The following is a 21,113-nucleotide window of genomic DNA, read 5'->3' on the forward strand; positions in this document are numbered from 1 at the left end:
TGGCACCAGCAGACCCCCGTGACCTTGTAGTTAGGATATAGTGGGTTGGATAATGGATGGATATATATATATATATATATATATATTATATATATATATATATATATATATATATATATATATATATATATATATATATATATATATATATATATATATATATATATATATATATATATAATCTACTCCAGTGTTTCTGAACCTTTAAGTATTTGCAACCCGAGTTTTCATAACAGTTTTAATCGTGCCCCCTAACGTTTTTTTGAAACCCTAATAAAATTTATTCCTATATTTTTTGCTGCTGGTACACCACTTAAAATTACCCTACGAATAACGAAATTACACCACATGTGGCAACATTCGCGCCCCCTTTTTTGTTACTTTGGGGCCGCGCTCCACAGTTTGAGAACCGCTGATCTACTCTATATATATATAAAATCCTAAGCCTAAAAGTACAACGATTTTATGTGACGCTTTTATGTGATGTTTTTTGTCATGCTTTAAATCGGGCTTATTTGAAAACCTACATATATACTGTATGTTTGGGATCATTATTTTCAGAATTTATCAAACTTTAATGCGAGTTTGTTAAATTTTCAGATTGTTATTCTGTTAATTATAAACTAAAATATCAAGAAAATCATGCATCGAACTTAGTGGACCTCAGTTTAACGGGAATACTCCAATCAGTAAGAGTGTAAATATGTTATTCTCATTTCAAGATTTTTACTTCGTTAAATAATAATTAATTTTTCTTTTGCATATTTATAGAATTTCATGATTTTGACTCCAATAAATAATAATTTTTCTTTTGTACATTTACAGATTTTACTAATATTCTAGCTGCAACTGGGGGTTGGGCGCCAAAGGTTCCAGGGGAGCTTGCCCTCCATGTATATACAGTATATATATATATATATATATATATATATATATATATACACACATACACATATATACACATACACATATAAATACATACACATATATATATATATATATATATACTCACTTTGCTTGCTCACCCCACAACCCCCACCCCCGGGGGCACACTTCATGCTTGTCACTTGGCATCTCTGCCAAGTTAGGGGTGCTGAACGCACACTAAGGGGATGTGGCTGGATCAGTTGCTGGCTGTCTGCTAGCTGCTACCAAGCTGCGTGATCTGCAAGTCTCACTGCTCGACAATCATTTAAAGGCCTGAACAGCAGCTGTCCTTTTGTCTCACTTCCTTGTCTCACAGGACGGTAAAGTGTCTCAGAGAAATTGTTTGTAAGTAGGGTGTGACATGTAAGAAGTCTCATGGGACTTCAAAGGGTCTCTATGAGATGATCACATCTCAACCCAAGATTTTTTTTATATAATAGATAGATAGATATATATACACACACACACATATATACAAGTATATTATGTATATATATGTATATATAAACACTTGTACATACATATTTTACTTCACTTCCTGATGATGGGATAACCTCCATTCCTCAGAAACCCTGATTTGGATTGGTTGGGCTGCACTTGATCTCAGCATTTTCATTGCACATGCAGATACAGATCTGTCTTCAATGTACACAAAACAATAGATTTAAACATAAATGTTATATTATGTTGTATAAAAATATTATCACTTTTCTCTTTTATACAGGCACCCCATCCAGAGCTGATTCCTGCCTTCTCCCAATGCTGCAGAATTAAGTGGATTGGTGAATGCTGTGTTATACAGTATATACAACATCCTATTTCTCTTTATTTACTTTCATTTTGTCCAGAACTGGATCCTACCTTGCTGCCATGGGTGATGGGGTGTCACTGGCTTTTGGCTTATGTTAGACAGGTTTAAAATATATATTTTATGTAGATAACAGTACATTTAATTTATAGAACATACACCATATTACATATTAGAAGCATCATCTTTCTCTTTTTGACTGGCAAAGTGAGACTTTCAGGATACTATGAAAACAAGACAATACGTGTGAACTGTAAAGCTGTCTATCTGTCAATTATGTTGTACATGAAAATTATTATATTTGTCTTTTAGACTGTCATCCCCTCTGCTGCTGATTCCTGCTGTGTGCCTTATATATCTATGTATATATTGTGTCAGACGGCCAGGGTCCATGCCCTGCTGGGACGCCCCTTCACTGTATATTCAGGGGGAGCAGCCCTGGACGGTGCAATACCTCCCGCTGGACACTGGATGGCTGCCTTGCCCCCCCCCAGGTTGGAGCGGTGAAAGGAGCCAGCAGTCACCACTCAATGGCCAGAGTCGGGTGGAGGAGGTTGCCTGGGAGGAGTGGTGGTGCAGGAGAAGAAGTGTGTGGTGTACTTGCTACTTTTGGGACTGTGTTGTGCCTGTGGGGATTATGGGGAAGACGTGCCCCACAGGTGAAGAAATTAAAAAATTTATTTATTCTATACGTGTGCCTCCAGTGTGAATCTGTGTTGGGTCAGGCGCATATTAGTGCTTTGTTACAATATATATATAAATATATATATATATATGTGAATTTCCCATCGGGATTAATAAAGTATCTATCTATCTATCTATCTATCTATCTATCTATCTATCTATCTATCTATCTATCTATCTATCTATCTATCTATCTATATATATATATATATATATATATATATATATATATATATACACATAGATAGATAGATCTACAGTATAGATAGTATAGATATTTCTCTCTTTGTCTTTCATCTTATCTAGGCTCTCCTTTCGAACAGGTGACTTGGAAAAATATTGTATTATATTATATTATATTATATTATATTATATTATATTATATTATATTATATTATATTATATTGATGCAAAAAGAATCTTATTTAATTTCTATAAGGCATTTCATGTGTTATATAACTATAGTAATATAATTTTTCAGACTGTCATCCCATCCAGTGCTAATTCCCATGTTGAACCCAATGGTGTATGATACGTTCCTGGCCCTGTATCCCCTAATTGGATTCAGCAGGTTGAGAGAATGTTATCTTGGATATGTTTTATTTATTTATGTATTTATTTATTTATTTACACACATACACTGCATGTATGTAGCATTGTATTTTGTAAAGCATTGTAAATTGAAAGCATACTTTCAATTTATCCAGGGCTGCTACCTACCTTGCACCCACTGGTGCTGGGATGGCTCTAGCTTTGGTTTATTTGTATTATGGGAATTGGATATTATATTATATTATATTATATTATATTATATTATATTATATTATATTATATTACCCATCCATCCATTTTCCAACCCGCTGAATCCGAACACAGGGTCACGGGGGTCTGCTGGAGCCAATCCCAACCAACACAGGGCACAAGGCAGGGCAGGGTGCCAATCCAATGCAGATATTATATTATATTATATTATATTATATTATATTATATTATATTATATTATATTATATTATATTATATTATATTATATTATGTGAGAAGATTATCATATTTCACTATTAGACTGGCATCCCATCAAGTTTTTGTTGCTGCCTTGTGCTCACTAGTGTTGGCATAGGCCACTGCAAGTCTGAATTGGATTCAACTGGCTGCAGAATATTGTTTTATGATTTATTTATTTATTTATTTATGCATGCATGTATGTATGTATGCGTACTTGAAAAACAGCATATGTAAATAAAATATCATAGTTTATTTTTGGGCTGTCATCCCATCCAGGGTTGGTTCCTGCCTTCTGTCCTGTGGCGCTGGGCTAGGCTCCTGCTCCTGACATCCTTGATTTGGATTGGGAGAGCTGCAGTTGCTGTCATTATTCTGTTTACATACATATAAAGTATCTATCTATCTATCTATCTATCTATCTATCTATCTATCTATCTATCTATCTATCTATCTATCTATCTATCTATCTATCTATCTATCTATCTATCTATAAAAGATTGTAACTTTAGTGTGAACACAAGAAATTAAATTTGATCTTAAATGTTTAATAATGCTGTGGATGTTATTCTTCTTCTCTGCTGCTTACATGAAGTGCTGGACCCTGTGACTATGACCTGGAGTGAGCAGTCTGCAAGTACAAGTATATACAGTATTAAACCCTATCCCTAATAATGTATTATTTACTTGTATGTCTATGCGTAATGTATATTTATTTACAGTATGTAGTATTTCTCTTTTTAGACTTGTATCTTATCCAGTGCAGTTTCCTGCTTTTTCCCTGCTGGTTCTTGCTCTTATTTGCATTGGACAATGTTGTATAATATTCCATGTAGATAACATGATATTTCATCACGTGTTATATAACTATTATCAAATTTCTCCTGTAAACCCCATCCAGTGTTGATTCCTGCCTTGCACCCGATGCTGCTTGGCTACTCTCCAATATCCTGCCCCAGCATGCCCCTGCTTTCATTTTTGTTCTTCTCTCCCATGAGCAGTCCTCCCGTTGCTCTCCCCTCTTCTTTTGTGAGTCCTTCCTTCCACAATAACCCAAATAACTGCAGCCATGAATCAGGCAGGTCTCATCTGTTTTTGCCAACTCCTCTGACAAGTGACCTTGCAGCTTCTGCTGGCCCCTCCCAGCCCTCCTCACTCAGCCCCCTCCTTCCCTCCCTCCCTCCCTCCCTCCTCCCCTGATTGGCCGAGTGCTCCTCCTGCTGCTCCTCCTTTGGCCTATTCCTCTGCTGTGGGCAGGACTAACTGCACTCCTGACACCTCCCCCTGGCAGGTAAGTCATCAGTCAGCCCTCCCACCGCTCAGGTGCACAGACCAAACTGGATTTGCGTTGCCGTTCATTATTTTTTGTTAGGTTGTGTTTCTGGGCCTACCTAATTTTTGCATGCATGCACGGAGCCTTTCTTCGAGATTTGACACTCTGTTCTGTAGCTCCTCGTAGTCATAGGCGCCAATCTCCTCCTGAAGTTCGTTAAGAACTGACGTCAGATTCTGGACTTCCTCTTTAAACTGCAATACCAATTTTGCATCGGCTTTGTACTCCTCCAACACTGGTATCAAAGGCCTAAGTTCCTCCATTTTCGCTTTAATTGCCTGAAAGGTTAAAATAAGCTTGGTTCAGTGCCATGCGTGCAAAAGTCTACAACACCCTATCTGTGCTACGCCCTCTCTGACTGCCTGCCGTGGGTGCGAGATGTGCCTATCGCTGGGAAAGATGGCCGGTCCCTTAGACATTCGGCATATCAAACAGTCTTCAGTACACCAAGAACAATTGGGAAAGACCTTTATTCATCATCGTTTAAAATGCAACATCTTAGGGTTACATGCTTCAAATCACATACAACAAAGTTTCTCAGTTCTCTTTGTTTAGTAACCAAATATGCATTGACAAAAAAAAAAATCAAATCAAATGAAATCAAAACCAATAAAAATATAAAAAAGAGGAGGTCAACTAATCATGAAATGCTTCTACATTTGCATGCAGGAGGATCTTGGCAGTGGTCAGGTTCCTTAGTGTTAAAGGTGCTAATTTGGAATAAACTGCATGGTTGCAAAAACTCTGAGGCCCAGTTCATGGTTACAATGGATTGACCTGCTTCTTCAGTCACTGCAGCACTGATAAAATTTCTTTAATTTAGCCCTGCAAGCAAGAAAACGAGATACGGTTGAGGAGCTAGCTCACTAACCTAACTAAAAGACATCAACAATGACAGACGGCGGAGGGCACGGTCAGGCCGGCATGCACACATTTACACAATATACCCCCACCCCAGCCCACCCTACACCCTCATCAGAGCCCCTTCAAAAACAAAGGTGACATCAGAACTGCGGAGAGCACCGGGAAATCTGGAAGGGAGAGGAGGTGGCACGCCAGTCACATCAAACCGGTGGCTTCTCACTTCTGGGACAGCACAGTGAAGGGCATCGCGGGGGAAGAGGAGCCGCAAAAGAGCTTGGTGGGTGTTTTACATGCCTCTTTATCTTGAGGGTCCAAAACAGCAAGGGGGTCTCACTGATGTGTGGGTGTGTGTGTGTGTATGTGGGGTGTCACTCTGGGCACTGCGCCCTCAAGAGGGTGAATCTCAATTGGTCCTGTGTGTGGGTGTTGTGAGTGTAAAGGGACCCAGAGGTGGACTTTATAGTGACTGGAGTTGGGGGGGGGGGGGGACTTGCTCATGCTGGCCCAGCTCAGTTTTCACCGTCTTGCTACTGGGGTTGACAATGGCCCCCTGTGACTACCTACTGCATTAAATCAGTAAGTGAGTGTTGCATTATATTCTATATACATATTACTGTGTTTCATTTTGACACTGGCATCCCTTTCAGGTCAATTCCCAATGCCGCCAGGATTGGCTCCAGTCTCAAATGGCCCTGACAGGATTAAACATGTCTGAGAATTGACTGATATGTTATATATACAACATAGTCTCAAATGTTGCTTTTCGACTGGTATCACATTCTGGGCTGGTTCCTGCCTTGTTCCTGATGTGGAGGGAAAAGCCTCCACTGCAAATGACTCTAACTTGATTAAATGGGTTTAAGAATGTTATTCATGATATGTTACTTTATGTTATGTCATGTAATGCTATTATAATTCATTTTTACACTGGTGTCCAATTGAGAGTTAGTTCCTGCCTTGCTCTTTGTGTTGCTGAGATAGGCTCCAGACTCTGAACTTGATTAAGTGTTAGAATGTTAGATTATATAACTTTGTGTTATTTTATGTATACACATACTATTATATTTAACTTTTATACTGGCATCTCATCCAGGGTTATTTGCCTTTGAAGGTTCCAGCCCACTATGACCCTGATTTGGATTAGGTGGGTCTGAGAATTTACTTTATGTTGTATATACATATTATCAGATTACTATTATTGGATTTCCTCTCCATGTCTGTGTGTGCTTGCCCTCTGTGTCTTCCATTTTGCATCTCACGTATCCAAGTTGTGTGTGATCAGGTCAGCTGGTGATCCGAAATTGGCTCAATGGCTCAGTCTAAGTGGGTGTGTTTGTGGGGGGGGGGTCACGATAAAGTGGGTTTAGAAAATGGATAGCTGGATGGATGTAAACTACACTACACTACACTACACTATACTGTACTATACTATACTATACTATACTATACTATACTATACTATACTATACTATACTATACTATACAGTTGAATTTTTCTATACCATACTATAATAAACAATACTATACTATGATAAAATATAAAATACTATACTATAATACAATGTAATAAGTATACTACACCTTATTATGCTATAACAAAAAATATAAAATACTATAACATCCTATACTATAACATAATACAATTCAATACAGCATAAATTATTTATACTACACTATACTATACTAAAAATGACATAAAATATTTATACTATACTATACTAAAATACAACATAAAATATTTATACTATACTATATTATAATGAACTATACTATACCATCCTATACTAAAACATAATAAAACATAATACAACATAAATTATTTATACTATACTATATTATAATGTACTATACTACACCATCCTATACTAAAACACAATAAAATTCAGCATAAGTTATTCATACTATACTATACTATACTATGCTATACTATACTATACTATACTATACTATACTATACTATACTATACTATACTAAAATACAACATAAAAATTTATACTATACCATACTGTTCTATAATGTACTATACCATCCTATACTAAAACACAATAAAATATAATACAACATAAACTATTAATATTATTCTATACTGTACTATACTAAACTATACTAAAATACAACATAAAATATTTATACTATACTGTGGTATACTATAATGTACTATACTATACTATCCTATACTAAAACATAATAAAATACAATATAATTTATTCATACTATACTATACTATACTAAAATAGAACATAAAATATTTATACTATACTATAATGTACTATAAAATCTTATACTAAAATATAATAACATACAATACAACATAAATTATTTATACTATACTATACTGTACTATACTAAACTATACTAAAAAACAATAGTTTTTTAGATAGATAAAATACTATACTATATGTACTATACTATACCATCCTATATTAAAACATAATAAAATACAATAAATCATGAAATATTTATAGTATACTATACTACACTCTACTATAGTAAAATATAAGGCAATATAAATACACTACATTATATTATAGTCATATGTAGTGACTACGGCAGAAGAGTGTGGTGCCTGAGATGAAGTGTGTGTGAGCAATGGACAAGTGAATGTGGACAGACAGACTGCAATCTGAACCTGTGGAGCTAGGTTAAGGTCACATAATTTTTCTGTCTGTGTGACCCTTGTATATTGCCCCTTTAATCATCCCTCCTTTGTCATTTTTGTTTTGACAAAGTTTTAGATTTTGCTGCTCAGTGTTCCAGATTTGGGTGCACACAAGTAATGAAAGAGGACAAATGTTGTTAATTATTTTGCTAGACAACAAAGTACTGGCATACATCTAGCTATTGAAACAGTTCTTCAATATACTTTGGTACCTCACCAGTGGGCACCGTGAGGAATGAAAAACATGGCGTTTATTTTTGAAGGAGGACCTCTGAGGTTATACTCTTGTCATGCCACCATACACTTTCAAAGCAACCCTTTCTTTGCCAAACAAAATGTTTTCAGAAATGCCAGCTTTTGTGTCATTTGTACCTGAGGCCTGTTCTGTGTCCTGAACAGGGTGATCAGATGTCACCATTAAACCAGGAGCCACCAACCTGGCAAAGTCGAAATGACTGCTGATTGTTGGGTTGGGTTTGACAGTCTAAACTGCGGCAGCTGAGTGTCTGGATATACCAATCAGCTATATAGCACCTTTCACACTATCTATCTATCTATCTATCTATCTATCTATCTATCTATCTATCTATCTATCTATCTATCTATCTATCTATCTATCTATCTATCTATCTATCTATATGTCTAGTATATATACTGCATTTCATTATCTACTTTTCTGGGTATTTAGTTTATATAGTGCTTTTCATTATCTATCTGTCTATCTCTTTTATATTGTGATTTTTATTATCTGTCTAATTTATAAAGTGCCTTTCATTATCAATGTGTGTAGTATAAATAGTGTATTTCATTATCTACATACAAATAACGTTTATTTAGTGCCCTTCATTATTAATGCATCTAGTAATATAGTGGATTTCATTACATTTATAACTAGTATATTTTATTGTACTTATCTAGACATTGCATTTATAAAGTGCCTTTCATTGTCAATGTGTGTAGTATAAACGTTGTTATTCATTATCTATATATCTACTTTATATAGAGCCTTTTATTATGTTCATATCTAGGTATTTAATTTATTTAGAGCCTTTTATTACCCATCTTTATATCTTATTTATACAATGCTCTCTATCGAATTTTTATAGTGCCTTTCATTCTCAATGTGTGTAGTACAGTGTATTTCATTATCCATACATCTAGCTTATATAGTGCCATTCATTGTCAATGCATCTAATATATATAGTGAATTTCATTGTCTTTATATCTAATAATTTATATTATTTGTATAATACCTTTTATTGTGTACTTATCTAGGTATTTAGTTTATATAGTTCCTTCTTATGTATTTATTTAGGCATCTAGCTCATATAGTGACTTTAACTCACTCTATCTATCTATCTATCTATCTATCTATCTATCTATCTATCTATCTATCTATCTATCTATCTATCTATCTATCTATCTATCTATCTATCTATCTATCTATCTATCTATCTGTCCTGTAGTTTATTTTATGCCCTTCATTATTGATGTATATTGTTTATATAGTGACTTGTGTTATTTGTCTATTTAGTACCTTTCATTATTTATATATATTTGTCTAGTTTACATATATAGCACTTTTCATTATCTATATACCTAGTTTATATATTGCCTGTCATTATTTATTTTGCTATCTAGTTTGCACATAGAGTGTCTTTCATTATCTTTCTACATTCCAAATTCCTACGGTACCTTTCATTTATATATCTATTTCTCTAATCTGTACCATGCCTTTTATTTATCTGCCTCTTTTAATAGGTCTCTTATATAGCACCTTTCACTAATTGTATGTCTGTCAATCTCAAATAGCGCCTTTCATATCTCTCTGTCTATCGATTAAATTATGTTTTTCATGTCTATCTGTCTGCCTAGTGCCATTCATATTAATATCTATGTTATATAGCGCCTTTCCTGTCTATCAGTCTTATGTGGTGACTTTACCTACCTATTTATCTTTCTATCAATCTATTATATAGCGCCTTTCAAATCTGTCCACCTGTCCATCCTTTGATATGATGCCAGTCACCCCTTCGGTTCCACCTGACACCCTCTTTATTTGACTGATCATTGCTGCAGCCATCAAGCCCTTTCAGCCCTTTTCAGATGAGTGTGCCCTCCTAGAGTGGGACATAGCAGTCAGACAAGGGCAGTGGTGCCACCTCAGTTTGGCCCTTGTTACAGTTCTGTAAGGGACAGAAGAGCTTCTCACAGGTACAAAGGGTGCACCCGGATGGCTGCTTGTCATGGGTCCCACCAGACTGTTCACTGGCAGTTTTCTTTTCCTCTTTTTGGCTGCCTGCTGCCCTTAAATGTAAAATGTGGGAGGCCCACCAGCAGTAGCGGTCAGTGTTTTTTGTTTTGAAGCCATCTGGTGCCCCCCTAACTTCAAAGCCATCAGTCACAGTAATGAGGCCCCAGTGAAAAGCAGCCCTGGCAATCCAGTCAGTACTACGAGTGGAGGCTAATAATAGAAACTGTGCCAATTAGAAAGGAGAAGCTGGCACCTCCGCCATCAGTTAAAGAGGCAGTGGGCTGACAGACGGCTGGACGTCATCAATGAATCGTCTTCTCCTTGGCAGTAAATAAACAAAGACATGAATCCATAAAGGAAATGAGACTGAGCACAAAGGAGGGCACTCTAAATGGCAATGCCGTACTTGTGCCATCTCGGTGCCTTCATGGAACTGACCTGGCAGATGAAAGGGTTGCTGCTGAAAGGAGTCAAGCCAGCTAATGAGGGTAAAGGGGATTCAGTGGGCGAGGAGGGAGGGGACGGAGGGGAGTGGGGGGCACTCAGCGTACCTTGTATTGCCGTGCCATGTGCTGCTTGTGGCTCTCCTCCACTAGCTTGAACTTGGATTCCAAACCTCGCATTTGGGTCTCCATCTTCTCGACGTACTGGAGGTCCCTCTGGGTCCGTCGGTCCAGAACCTCGATTGATTGTGTCATGTTTTGCACCTCAAAAGAGACAAGAAAACACAAATAAATTAGGTAAGTGACCTTGAGAGGGTTTGCCCGCCATCGGCCAGATCTCCAGAACCCAAAGCCAATAAATCCTGGAGTTTCATTTCACTGCCCCTTGGCCCCAATCTCTGGGATCTGCTCGCATTGCCTGCAGATCAAAACCAAATTAATTTTTCAGATGTGCATTTTAGCAAAGTCTCTGCAGCACCGGGAATAAGCTGGAGAAATCCGAGGATTTAGTGTGTAATATCCTGACTCCAGCTGCATTGGAAGAGCCAGAATTCCACTTCAGTTCTCTTTGCATTTGGTTTGAACGACACAGAAATATTGAGGGATTTGAAATAGGAGGGAGGGCGGAAAAATTAGGAAGTCATCAGACGCATATGAAAAATTAGTCCAAGACCACCAGTGTGATCCAAACAGACCACCAGAGACCACCAGAACTGAAAGATGGGACCTGAATTTAAACTTTAAGCATGGTGTGTCTCAGCACGAGAAGAACAACCCAGGAAGAAAAGTCCATCAGGAGCGATGAGCTGTCCAAAGTGATATGGATACGAAAGGCACTATATAAAAAAGACAGATATCGAGATTGAAGAGAGACTTGAAAGTGTACTATATAAAGGAGACAGATGATGGATATGAAAGTGCTATATAAATTATATATATATATATATATATATATATATATATATATATATATATATAAATAATCTAGACACCTATATTGAAAATAAACAAATAAACATGAAAGACACTATATAAAATAGCAAGATATCGAGATTACAGATAGATAAGAAAAACACTCTACAAAAGAGCAATGTGTCTAGGATGAAAACAGACGTGAAAGGCGCTATACAAAGGACATGGACATCTAGACTGATGATGGATATGAAAGGCATTATATAACAGATTTACAAATCGAGATTGAAGATTGACATGAAAGGCACTACAAAAAGGAGATGGGACATCCGGACTGATGATGGATATGAAAGAGGAATATAAATGATCTAGATACTTAAATTGAAAATAAACACGAAAGGCGCTATATAACAGAAATGTATACAGAAATGAGAAGCATTGCATTCCACAACTAGATATCTAGGTTTATGACAGACATGAAAATGATCTTCTAACAGAGTTAAATACCTGGACTGAAAACAGACAGGAAAGGCACTATATAACAAAGCTAGGTATAGAGATTGAGGATAGAAATGAAAGGCACTATATAAAAGATAAAGATATCTAGAAGAATAGACATGAAAAGCACTAATGAAAATGAATCAACAAATACACGAAAGCGAGAGCGACAGAGAGAAAAAAAACTCCGAAAGCGGGGCTGTCCGCGGTGCTGAAGAAGGGCGGATGTGACATCAGGCGGGCGGACGCGGGAAATTCAAGCGCGGGCAGGCAGGTAGCGGCGGAGGCAGCGGAGAGGCAACGCCGAGCGGGCGGCACGGGAAGGACATCCGCGGGAACGGGAAGGGCCGCCGAAGAGCGCAGAATCTGAAATTACACGGGGGATCGGCGTTTAGAGGAGCGAACGTGGAAAAGGCACAACGACACACGAGCACGCTCTTCAATTCGGTAATTTGATCAGGCTAGAAGGCGGCGAACGGCAATAGATAGATAGATAGATAGATAGATAGATAGATAGATAGATAGATAGATAGATAGATAGATAGATAGATAGATAGATAGATAGATAGATAGATGAAAGGCACTATATAGATAGATAGATAGATAGATAGATAGATAGATAGATAGATAGATAGATAGATAGATAGATAGATAGATAGATGAAAGGCACTATATAGTAGATAGATAGATAGATAGATAGATAGATAGATAGATAGATAGATAGATAGATAGATAGATAGATAGATAGATAGATAGATGAAAGGCACTATATAGTAGATAGATAGATAGATAGATAGATAGATAGATAGATAGATAGATAGATAGATAGATAGATAGATAGATAGATAGATAGATAGATGAAAGGCACTATATAGTAGATAGATAGATAGATAGATAGATAGATAGATAGATAGATAGATAGATAGATAGATAGATAGATAGATAGATAGATAGATAGATAGATAGATAGATAGAAGTGAAAGGTGCTATATAATAGACGAGGTCCTGAAATGGCCTGACTCCTCAGATGACAGCATTCTCACCCTTTAGTATGTCCAAAAAAAATCCCTTATAGTGAGAGATGCCAGAAATGCCACCATATTTTTATTTGACTTTCATATTTCAGATGCACTACAGTTTTTAATTACATACGCTTTGAGTAGTGAGAAAAGCGCTACATAAATACAAAGAATTATTATTATAAGAATTATACACAGGTTTAAATGTTTAACTGAAGTAAAGTCTGCACTTGAAGTGGATGTGGTCACAACTGTGTCCAAGTGAGTAAGATTTGTGAGTAAATGAGAATGTCAATAAGCAAGAGAGTGAGCCAAAGTCTGTAAGTTTGTGAATGACAGAGTCAGCAACAGAGTGAGATAAAGAGAGGGTCAGTGACCAAGAGTGAGCCTGTGTGGGTGAGTTAGTGAAAGAGAGAGAGTGAGAGAGCATGAAAGTGAGGGAGTGAGCAAGATAGTTACCAAATGAGGATGTCAGTGAGAAAGTGAAAAGGAGTGAGCGAATGAGTAAAAGAATGTGTTTGTAAACAAGAGAGTGAGTTAGAAGGCAAATGAGCAAGAGTGGGCAAAAGAGAGAGAGAGAGAGAGACATTAAGGGAGTGAGTGAGCGTGCACGTTCGTAAGCCTTTGAGTGTGAAAGTAAGTGAGTCAATGAGAAGGTAAGTAAATAAGAGAGTGATCCAGTGTGTGAGTTAATAAGAGAGAGAGTGAGTGCTCAAGAAAGTTAACAAATTAACAAGTACTTAAGTGAGTTAGTAAATGAGATGGTGAGTAAGCAAAAGAGTGAGTTAGTGAGTGAGTGTGAGTGAGCCAAATGAAGAGACATCATCATCATCATCATTATTATTATTATTATTATTTGCACTCTCATCAAACAGCACCCCCGCCCCCAAGCCATGTCCGTGGCCCACCGGTGACTCACTTTTTCCAGTAGCTGCCTCAATTGTTTGGTCCTGGCGTCACGAGAGCACATCGTCTGCTGCGGTGCCACCACTGTGCAGATACACCTGCCCTCGCTGTCCTGGGCTGAGCTGTACACCTGCCATGACTCCTCTGGATTGGCTGGAAGCACCTGGGAGTACAGAAGACCGGTGGGAGGACGGGGACAGAAAATGACACAAGAGGGGTGACAGGGGAGGCAGAGATGACATAAAAAGTCAAATGAGTAATAAAACAAATCAAAATCAGCAGGATATGACAGATAAACTAAGGGACAAAGAGTGCAGAATAAAGACAAGGACAAGTTAGCAGAGGCTCTACTGTACTTTTAGACTGCAGAAGGCGGATGGACCCAAACTCTGAGAGTGACAAGGGTGGACACGGGAGCCAAAGAGGCACCCAAGCACCTCTGATCAACTTCAAACTGCATCTCTCCATGGTGGGAATAAACCATGGGGAACACCAGGAGAACATGGAGACTCCACACAGAAGTGACTCAGACAAGGGCCAGGAGCTGCGAGCTGTGCTGCTAAAATGGAAAATATGGACTCCATCTGCAAGATTATGGCATGATGGTAATGGAGGTCAAAGTGGACAAGAGATTTGCAGGCACTGAGATGTTTCATTTTCATTGATTAAATAAATTCATTTTGAAATGCTCTTATATAAACTTTAGGAAATGATCAGAGATGATTACATAATAAACCATCTGCCTCTTTGAAATCACCCATATGCTCACCATGAACTCTTCAAAAAAAATGAAGCCTGAAAACATCTGATGAGATTGATGTCACGCAAGCTAGAAGAAAAAAAAAAAACCTGGGAAAAAAAAGGAGAACAGGAAAAGGACGGAAAATATTCTAATGGGAAATGTTTATCAAACAACATAATCAATAGGCCAAGCTGCAGGTTCATAAATCTGACTGGAAGGACAGGAGCTGCAGACGGTCACCTCCAAATACCAACGACTGAAACATGCAACCTGAGCATCCCGGTGTGAATCAATGGGGGGGCCGCAGCACCAATTATAGAGCTGGAGGAGATGACTGGGGGGACTTCATGGCCAGCAGATCTTCACTTGATACAATGTGACTTGAATGACCTCGAGAAGAAGAGTTACTGTATGTCATTAAGTCATATCTATCTGTCTATTATATAAAGTGCCTTCTATCTATCTATCTATCTATCTATCTATCTATCTATCTATCTATCTATCTATCTATCTATCTATCTATCTATCTATCTATTATATAGTGCCTTTCTATCTATCTATCTATCATCTATCTATCTATCTTTCTATCTATCTATAGTGCCTTTCATTTCTATCTATTATATAGTGCCTTTCACATCTATCTATCTATCTATCTATCTATCTATCTATCTATCTATCTATCTATCTATCTATCTATCTATCTATCTATCTATCTATTATATAGTGCCTTTCACATCTATCTATCTATCTATCTATCTATCTATCTATCTATCTATCTATCTATCTATCTATAGTGCCTTTCATTTCTATCTATCTATCTATCTATCTATCTATCTATCTATCTATCTATCTATCTATCTATCTATCTATCTATCTATCTATCGTGCCTTTCATTTCTATCTATCTATCTATCTATCTATCTATCTATCTATCTATCTATCTATCTATCTATCTATCTATCTATCTATAGTGCCTTTCATTTCTATCTATCTATCTATCTATCTATCTATCTATCTATCTATCTATCTATCTATCTATCTATCTATCTATCTATCTAATGCCTTTTATATTATTACTTTATGTAATATGTAGTGCCTTTTCAAATTATTTATCCATTTGTAATAATGTGCCTCTCATATATATACAGTATATATATATATATATCTTTCATATTTATCTATTAATTTATTGAACATTTCATACATATCTATCTGTCAATTATATAGTGCCCTTCATATTTATATCCATTATATAATACTTTTATATAGTGATATTCATATCTGTTATAGTACTTTTCCTATCAATATATCAGTTTATGCTATATAGTGCCTTTCATTTCTCTTAGCTATCTATATGTTATATAGTCTTTTTCTTGTGTATCTAACATATCTGTTTTATCTGTATTATATCTTATTTTTATTTATCTATTTATCTTTAAAATAGTCCTGTGGTGGGTTGGCACCCTTCCCGGGATTGGTTCCTGCCTTGTGCCCTGTGTTGGCTGGGATTGGCTCCAGTAGACCCCCGTGACCCTGTGTTCGGATTCAGCGGGTTGGAAAATGGATGGATGGATCTTTAAAATAGTGCCTTTCATACTATGTATGTTAGATAGTGCCTTTACTATCTATCTATGTATCTATCTGTCAAATATATGGTGTCTGTTTAATATCTGTCGATTATATAATGGCTTAAAAACATCTATCTATCTATCTATCTATCTATCTATCTATCTATCTATCTATCTATCTATCTATCTATCTATCTATCTATCTATCTATCTATCTATCTATCTATCTATCTATCTATCTATCTATCTTTTGGCCTTCCCTGTTCTTCTCTCTTATATATAGTGACTCTTCTCTCTATCTTTCCATCTATGGATCTCTTCTTAAAAGCACTTGATGGTCTTCCGACACCGCCCTCTATCTACGCCGTGCTCTGCACATTCAACTCTTCACCGTCGGTCCCCCCACTTTGTCTTCTCTGTCTTATCCTGAGGGTCTCCTCTTGTTGTCTCTCAGTCCCTCGGCTTATGTGCCTCCGTCCATCTTGCCTGTTAAGCTCCAACATTCATCTTTAATACATTTCTGCTCCTCGTTTTTCTCCACCAGTTTGCTCATTCATACACACATACATAAAACAATCATGGGTAAAAACTTGACTTGCTGCTTAGTAGATAACCTAATGTGTAATGTTGATCCAATGATATCTGTAAATAGCGCTCAGCGCTGCTTGGACAGGCTCCGGTCCGCGGAGACCCTGAATTAAATGGTGGGGGTTTGAGGTTGTGTGTTCGCTACAGGCTGCAGCTACAACAGATTTAAGGATTGTTACTGTAGATGATGGTGGGATTCCGACTAAGGATGTTTTCTCCCAAAATATTTTTGAAATACGCTTAGAAAGAAAACCATTTAGAAACAGCTTCAGATGCGTCCTCATTACTGTGCCACTTCCATGTCGAACACATTCTAACGGCATCCGTGCCTCTGATTTGTACCTAGCATCTCCCCGAGATTTTTCATTTGATTCCAGGGCACTGAGAAAATCGTTGTCGCCGCTGTCTCCCTTTCCGAGCTCACGTGCCCGCAGGTTCATTAACATCCCGCAGATTCCTCCGCACTACAACTTGTGTGATGCGGAGAGGAGGTGCGCATTCGACTGGGAAAACCTGACAGCGGAGGCGTGTTTGCAAGTCAATAAGGGTGGGCTCAGGTATGTCGATTAGCCTCATGAGGCATTATTAGGCTAAATGTGTGAATGGGTTGGTAGTCGCGTCTGCAGTTTACAATCCTTGTTACAATAAAATAAAGAAAAGAACGCAAAAACCTACCAACGAGCTGCGGCATTAGACGTCCGCGGTCTGGACGCCTGCAGCATGTGTTACCTGATTGCAGTTCTCGCCACTCCTTTACCTATGCTACATAGCGATACCAGCAAGCTTCTCGCCCCTCCCATAGCGTGCCCTTGTTCTGCCTTTTTCTAAATGCCATCAGTCTCGGAAAGGGAGGCGCTCTTCGAGTACCAGGCAGGGAGCGGAGAGAGGCGAGCAGGAGGCGCACCGCAGGCTTACTGAGAGCTCAATCGCACTGCAGCGGCTCCCGGGGCTCGCGCTCTCAATTATTAAAACATAAAGGAGGATTCACTGGGGTTTGCCCTTTGGGAAGCTCCGGGGGGTCTCGGGGTCTCATTAAGTCGGCGGCCTTTGTCACGCACCTGCACCCTGTGCATTCCAAATAACCTTTACACCGCTCGCATTTCAAAGCGCTTTCTGCATATTATATATTCACAAAATTAAAGGCTTATAGCGGTGGTCTGCAAGTCCAGAAAACACCAACACGTTTTGTGAAAACCCATTGTGACAAAAAGAAGAAAAAAGAAAAAAAGGAAAGTAAAAAAACAGGCGGCCGAGAGTTCGAGAACACCTGCACAGCTAAAGCGGAGACAGAAAGCGACAACAATCCGTCTCGTCTCCGGAATCTGAAAGGGCAGAAAACAGAAAGCGAGAAGACGCAGAGGCTAAAAAACTCACCTGCGAATCAATAAAGGGACAACTTGGGGATTACAGATACGTTTGAAAAGAAATAATTAATAAATAAATACAAATCCAGCCCAACTGTATTTCATGTCTTTCATATTACACAGATAGATAGATAGATAGATAGATAGATAGATAGATAGATAGATAGATAGATTCCTCTCATCTATCTATCTATCTATCTATCTATCTATCTATCTATCTATCTATCTATCTAGTGCCTTTCTTACCTGTCTATTATATAGTGCACTTCGTGTCTATCTATGAAAATTCTGAAATTAGTGCTTTTCATACAGATCTGTCTATAATATGGAACATATGTTTATTTATATGTTTCTGATTTACCTATATAGCATATTTCATATCTATCTATCTATCTATCTATCTATCTATCTATCTATCTATCTATCTATCTATCTATCTATCTTTCTATCTATTATATGGTGCACTTCGTGTCTGTCTATGAAATTTCTGAAAGTATAGAGTTCTGTCTGTAATATGGAACATATCATGTCTGTCTATTTATACGTTTATGATTATCTATATAGCGCATTTCATATCTATCTATCTATCTATCTATCTATCTATCTATCTATCTATCTATCTATCTATCTATCTATCTATCTATCTATTTATCTATCTATCTATCTATCTATTCCTGCCTACTATACCAAATTCTATCTATCTATCTATCTATCTATCTATCTATCTATCTATCTATCTATCTATCTATCTATCTATCTATCTATCTATTCCTGCCTACTATACCAAATTCTATCTATCTATCTATCTATCTATCTATCTATCTATCTATCTATCTATCTATCTATCTATCTATCTATCTATTATATGGTGCACTTCGTGTCTGTCTATGAAATTTCTGAAAGTATAGAGTTCTGTCTGTAATATGGAACATATCATGTCTGTCTATTTATACGTTTATGATTATCTATATAGCGCATTTCATATCTATCTATCTATCTATCTATCTATCTATCTATCTATCTATCTATCTATCTATCTATCTATCTATCTATCTATCTATCTATTCCTGCCTACTATACCAAATTCTATCTATCTATCTATCTATCTATCTATCTATCTATCTATCTATCTATCTATCTATCTATCTATCTATCTATCTATCTTTGTATGTTAAGGTTAAGATCTCCAGAGTCATTATTCCCTTTAAGTTTTCATATTTAGATACTATATCTATACGGTATACGTAGAGCAGTGAAGGGAGGTTCGATGTCACCGAACTTGAGTTGTTAAGATTTATGCGTCGCCGGGATATCTTTTTTTTTTTTTCATTTTTTTAATTGTGCACCTAAGCAACTCTTTTTTTTTCTACCAAAAATGGCACATTAATAAAGTCAAACATGTCCTTCGTAAACGGAAAGGGGACATATCATATGCAAGGGGTGGGGCAGAGGACTCAATGGACTAAGGCTGATTTTTTTGTTTTTTTTTCAACTCTCAACAATTAATTAACGCACGCTTAAAGTGTGTTTGGAAAGCTTAAGTACAACAGTCCTTTAAAACATAAATTGAACCCTAATTGTTAATATTATTATTATTATTATTATTATTATTATTATTATTATTATTATTATTATTAATATCCTTAACATTATCAGCATCGTCATCATCAAAATAAAACATTTTAGTGTCATATTAGAGTAATCCACCGTGCGCTTCAACCAGAGTGACAGGGGTGTCAAGTGAATTAAATTAATACATACATTAATAAAGCCCGGCAGCAGAGGGGGGTCACACCGTGTCTACTTTTCCAACAAACGGCACTAATAATACTTGCGTTTCCAAGCTCTCCACAATCTTGTATTTCTTTTGTATTTCAGATGCCGAGCTGTTAATGTGTGTCCCCGTGTGCGTCTCCGTGTGTTTGTCGTTTCAGAGCACACTCTCTATTACGGTCATATTTCACGGGAAGAAACAATGCGAGAAAGCTCGCAGGAATTCTTAGATGAAGCAAATGCGTGGAAATAAAACCTTCGCTTACTCCCAAAACACTGAATTAAATGGCGCCACGCCAGTCTGCATTTTAAGGGGAGACTGTCCGCATGTGAGACCCCGTACACTTAAACTGCTACATCTAATTGCTCCATAACCGATCCCGTTACTGTAACGCACGATACATTCAAGGGGTACATAGGGGTAGATATTAAAAAAGAAGAAGAAGAAACCGTTGCCAACTTACTCCCGTACTCCGATCCAGGCTACCCCCGCTCGCCGCAGTTAGCCTAGTGGTGTTGAGTCCAACTAGGGATGGCAGGGTCTGCGACATCCAGTTGGTGATCATTGCCATGGTGCTTAGCACAACCCCAATTTTAAGTAAAGGCACCGACATCTCTGCTTCCTGCTCCTCCAAAAAGCCTTCATTCTGAGCCTTCAGTAAGACCTTGCTTGTAATCCATGTTTTGCAGAGCTTGGTGCAACACCGCTGCCCCTGGCATAGCCGGACTCGCGTTGGGCATCGCTAACAATTCAGCCGTCGCTCTCTCCTTT

General features: G+C 37.4%; 1 protein-coding gene across 2 annotated transcripts in view; it reads right to left on the reverse strand.

Annotated features, from left to right (window-relative positions):
- The window catches only part of LOC127529099 (noelin), a 146,361-nt gene that overhangs the window by 42,111 nt on the left and 83,137 nt on the right, over positions 1 to 21,113 (reverse strand). Inside the window, exons 1-4 of one of the 2 annotated variants that reach the window (XM_051931612.1) lie at positions 20,806 to 21,113; positions 14,321 to 14,470; positions 11,081 to 11,236; positions 4,810 to 5,029 (exon numbers count right to left, since the gene is read on the reverse strand). The exon at positions 20,806 to 21,113 is cut by the window's right edge and continues 440 nt beyond it. In XM_051931612.1, coding sequence (XP_051787572.1) covers positions 4,810 to 5,029; positions 11,081 to 11,236; positions 14,321 to 14,470; positions 20,806 to 20,955 — 676 coding nt within the window. In that variant the 5' untranslated portion in view covers positions 20,956 to 21,113. The remainder of the gene's footprint in view (positions 1 to 4,809; positions 5,030 to 11,080; positions 11,237 to 14,320; positions 14,471 to 20,805) is intronic. The other variant, XM_051931613.1, reaches the window with a different exon arrangement.

Source organism: Erpetoichthys calabaricus, chromosome 9, assembly GCF_900747795.2.
Source record: "Erpetoichthys calabaricus chromosome 9, fErpCal1.3, whole genome shotgun sequence".
In the NCBI taxonomy this organism is placed as follows: Eukaryota; Metazoa; Chordata; class Cladistia; order Polypteriformes; family Polypteridae; genus Erpetoichthys; species Erpetoichthys calabaricus.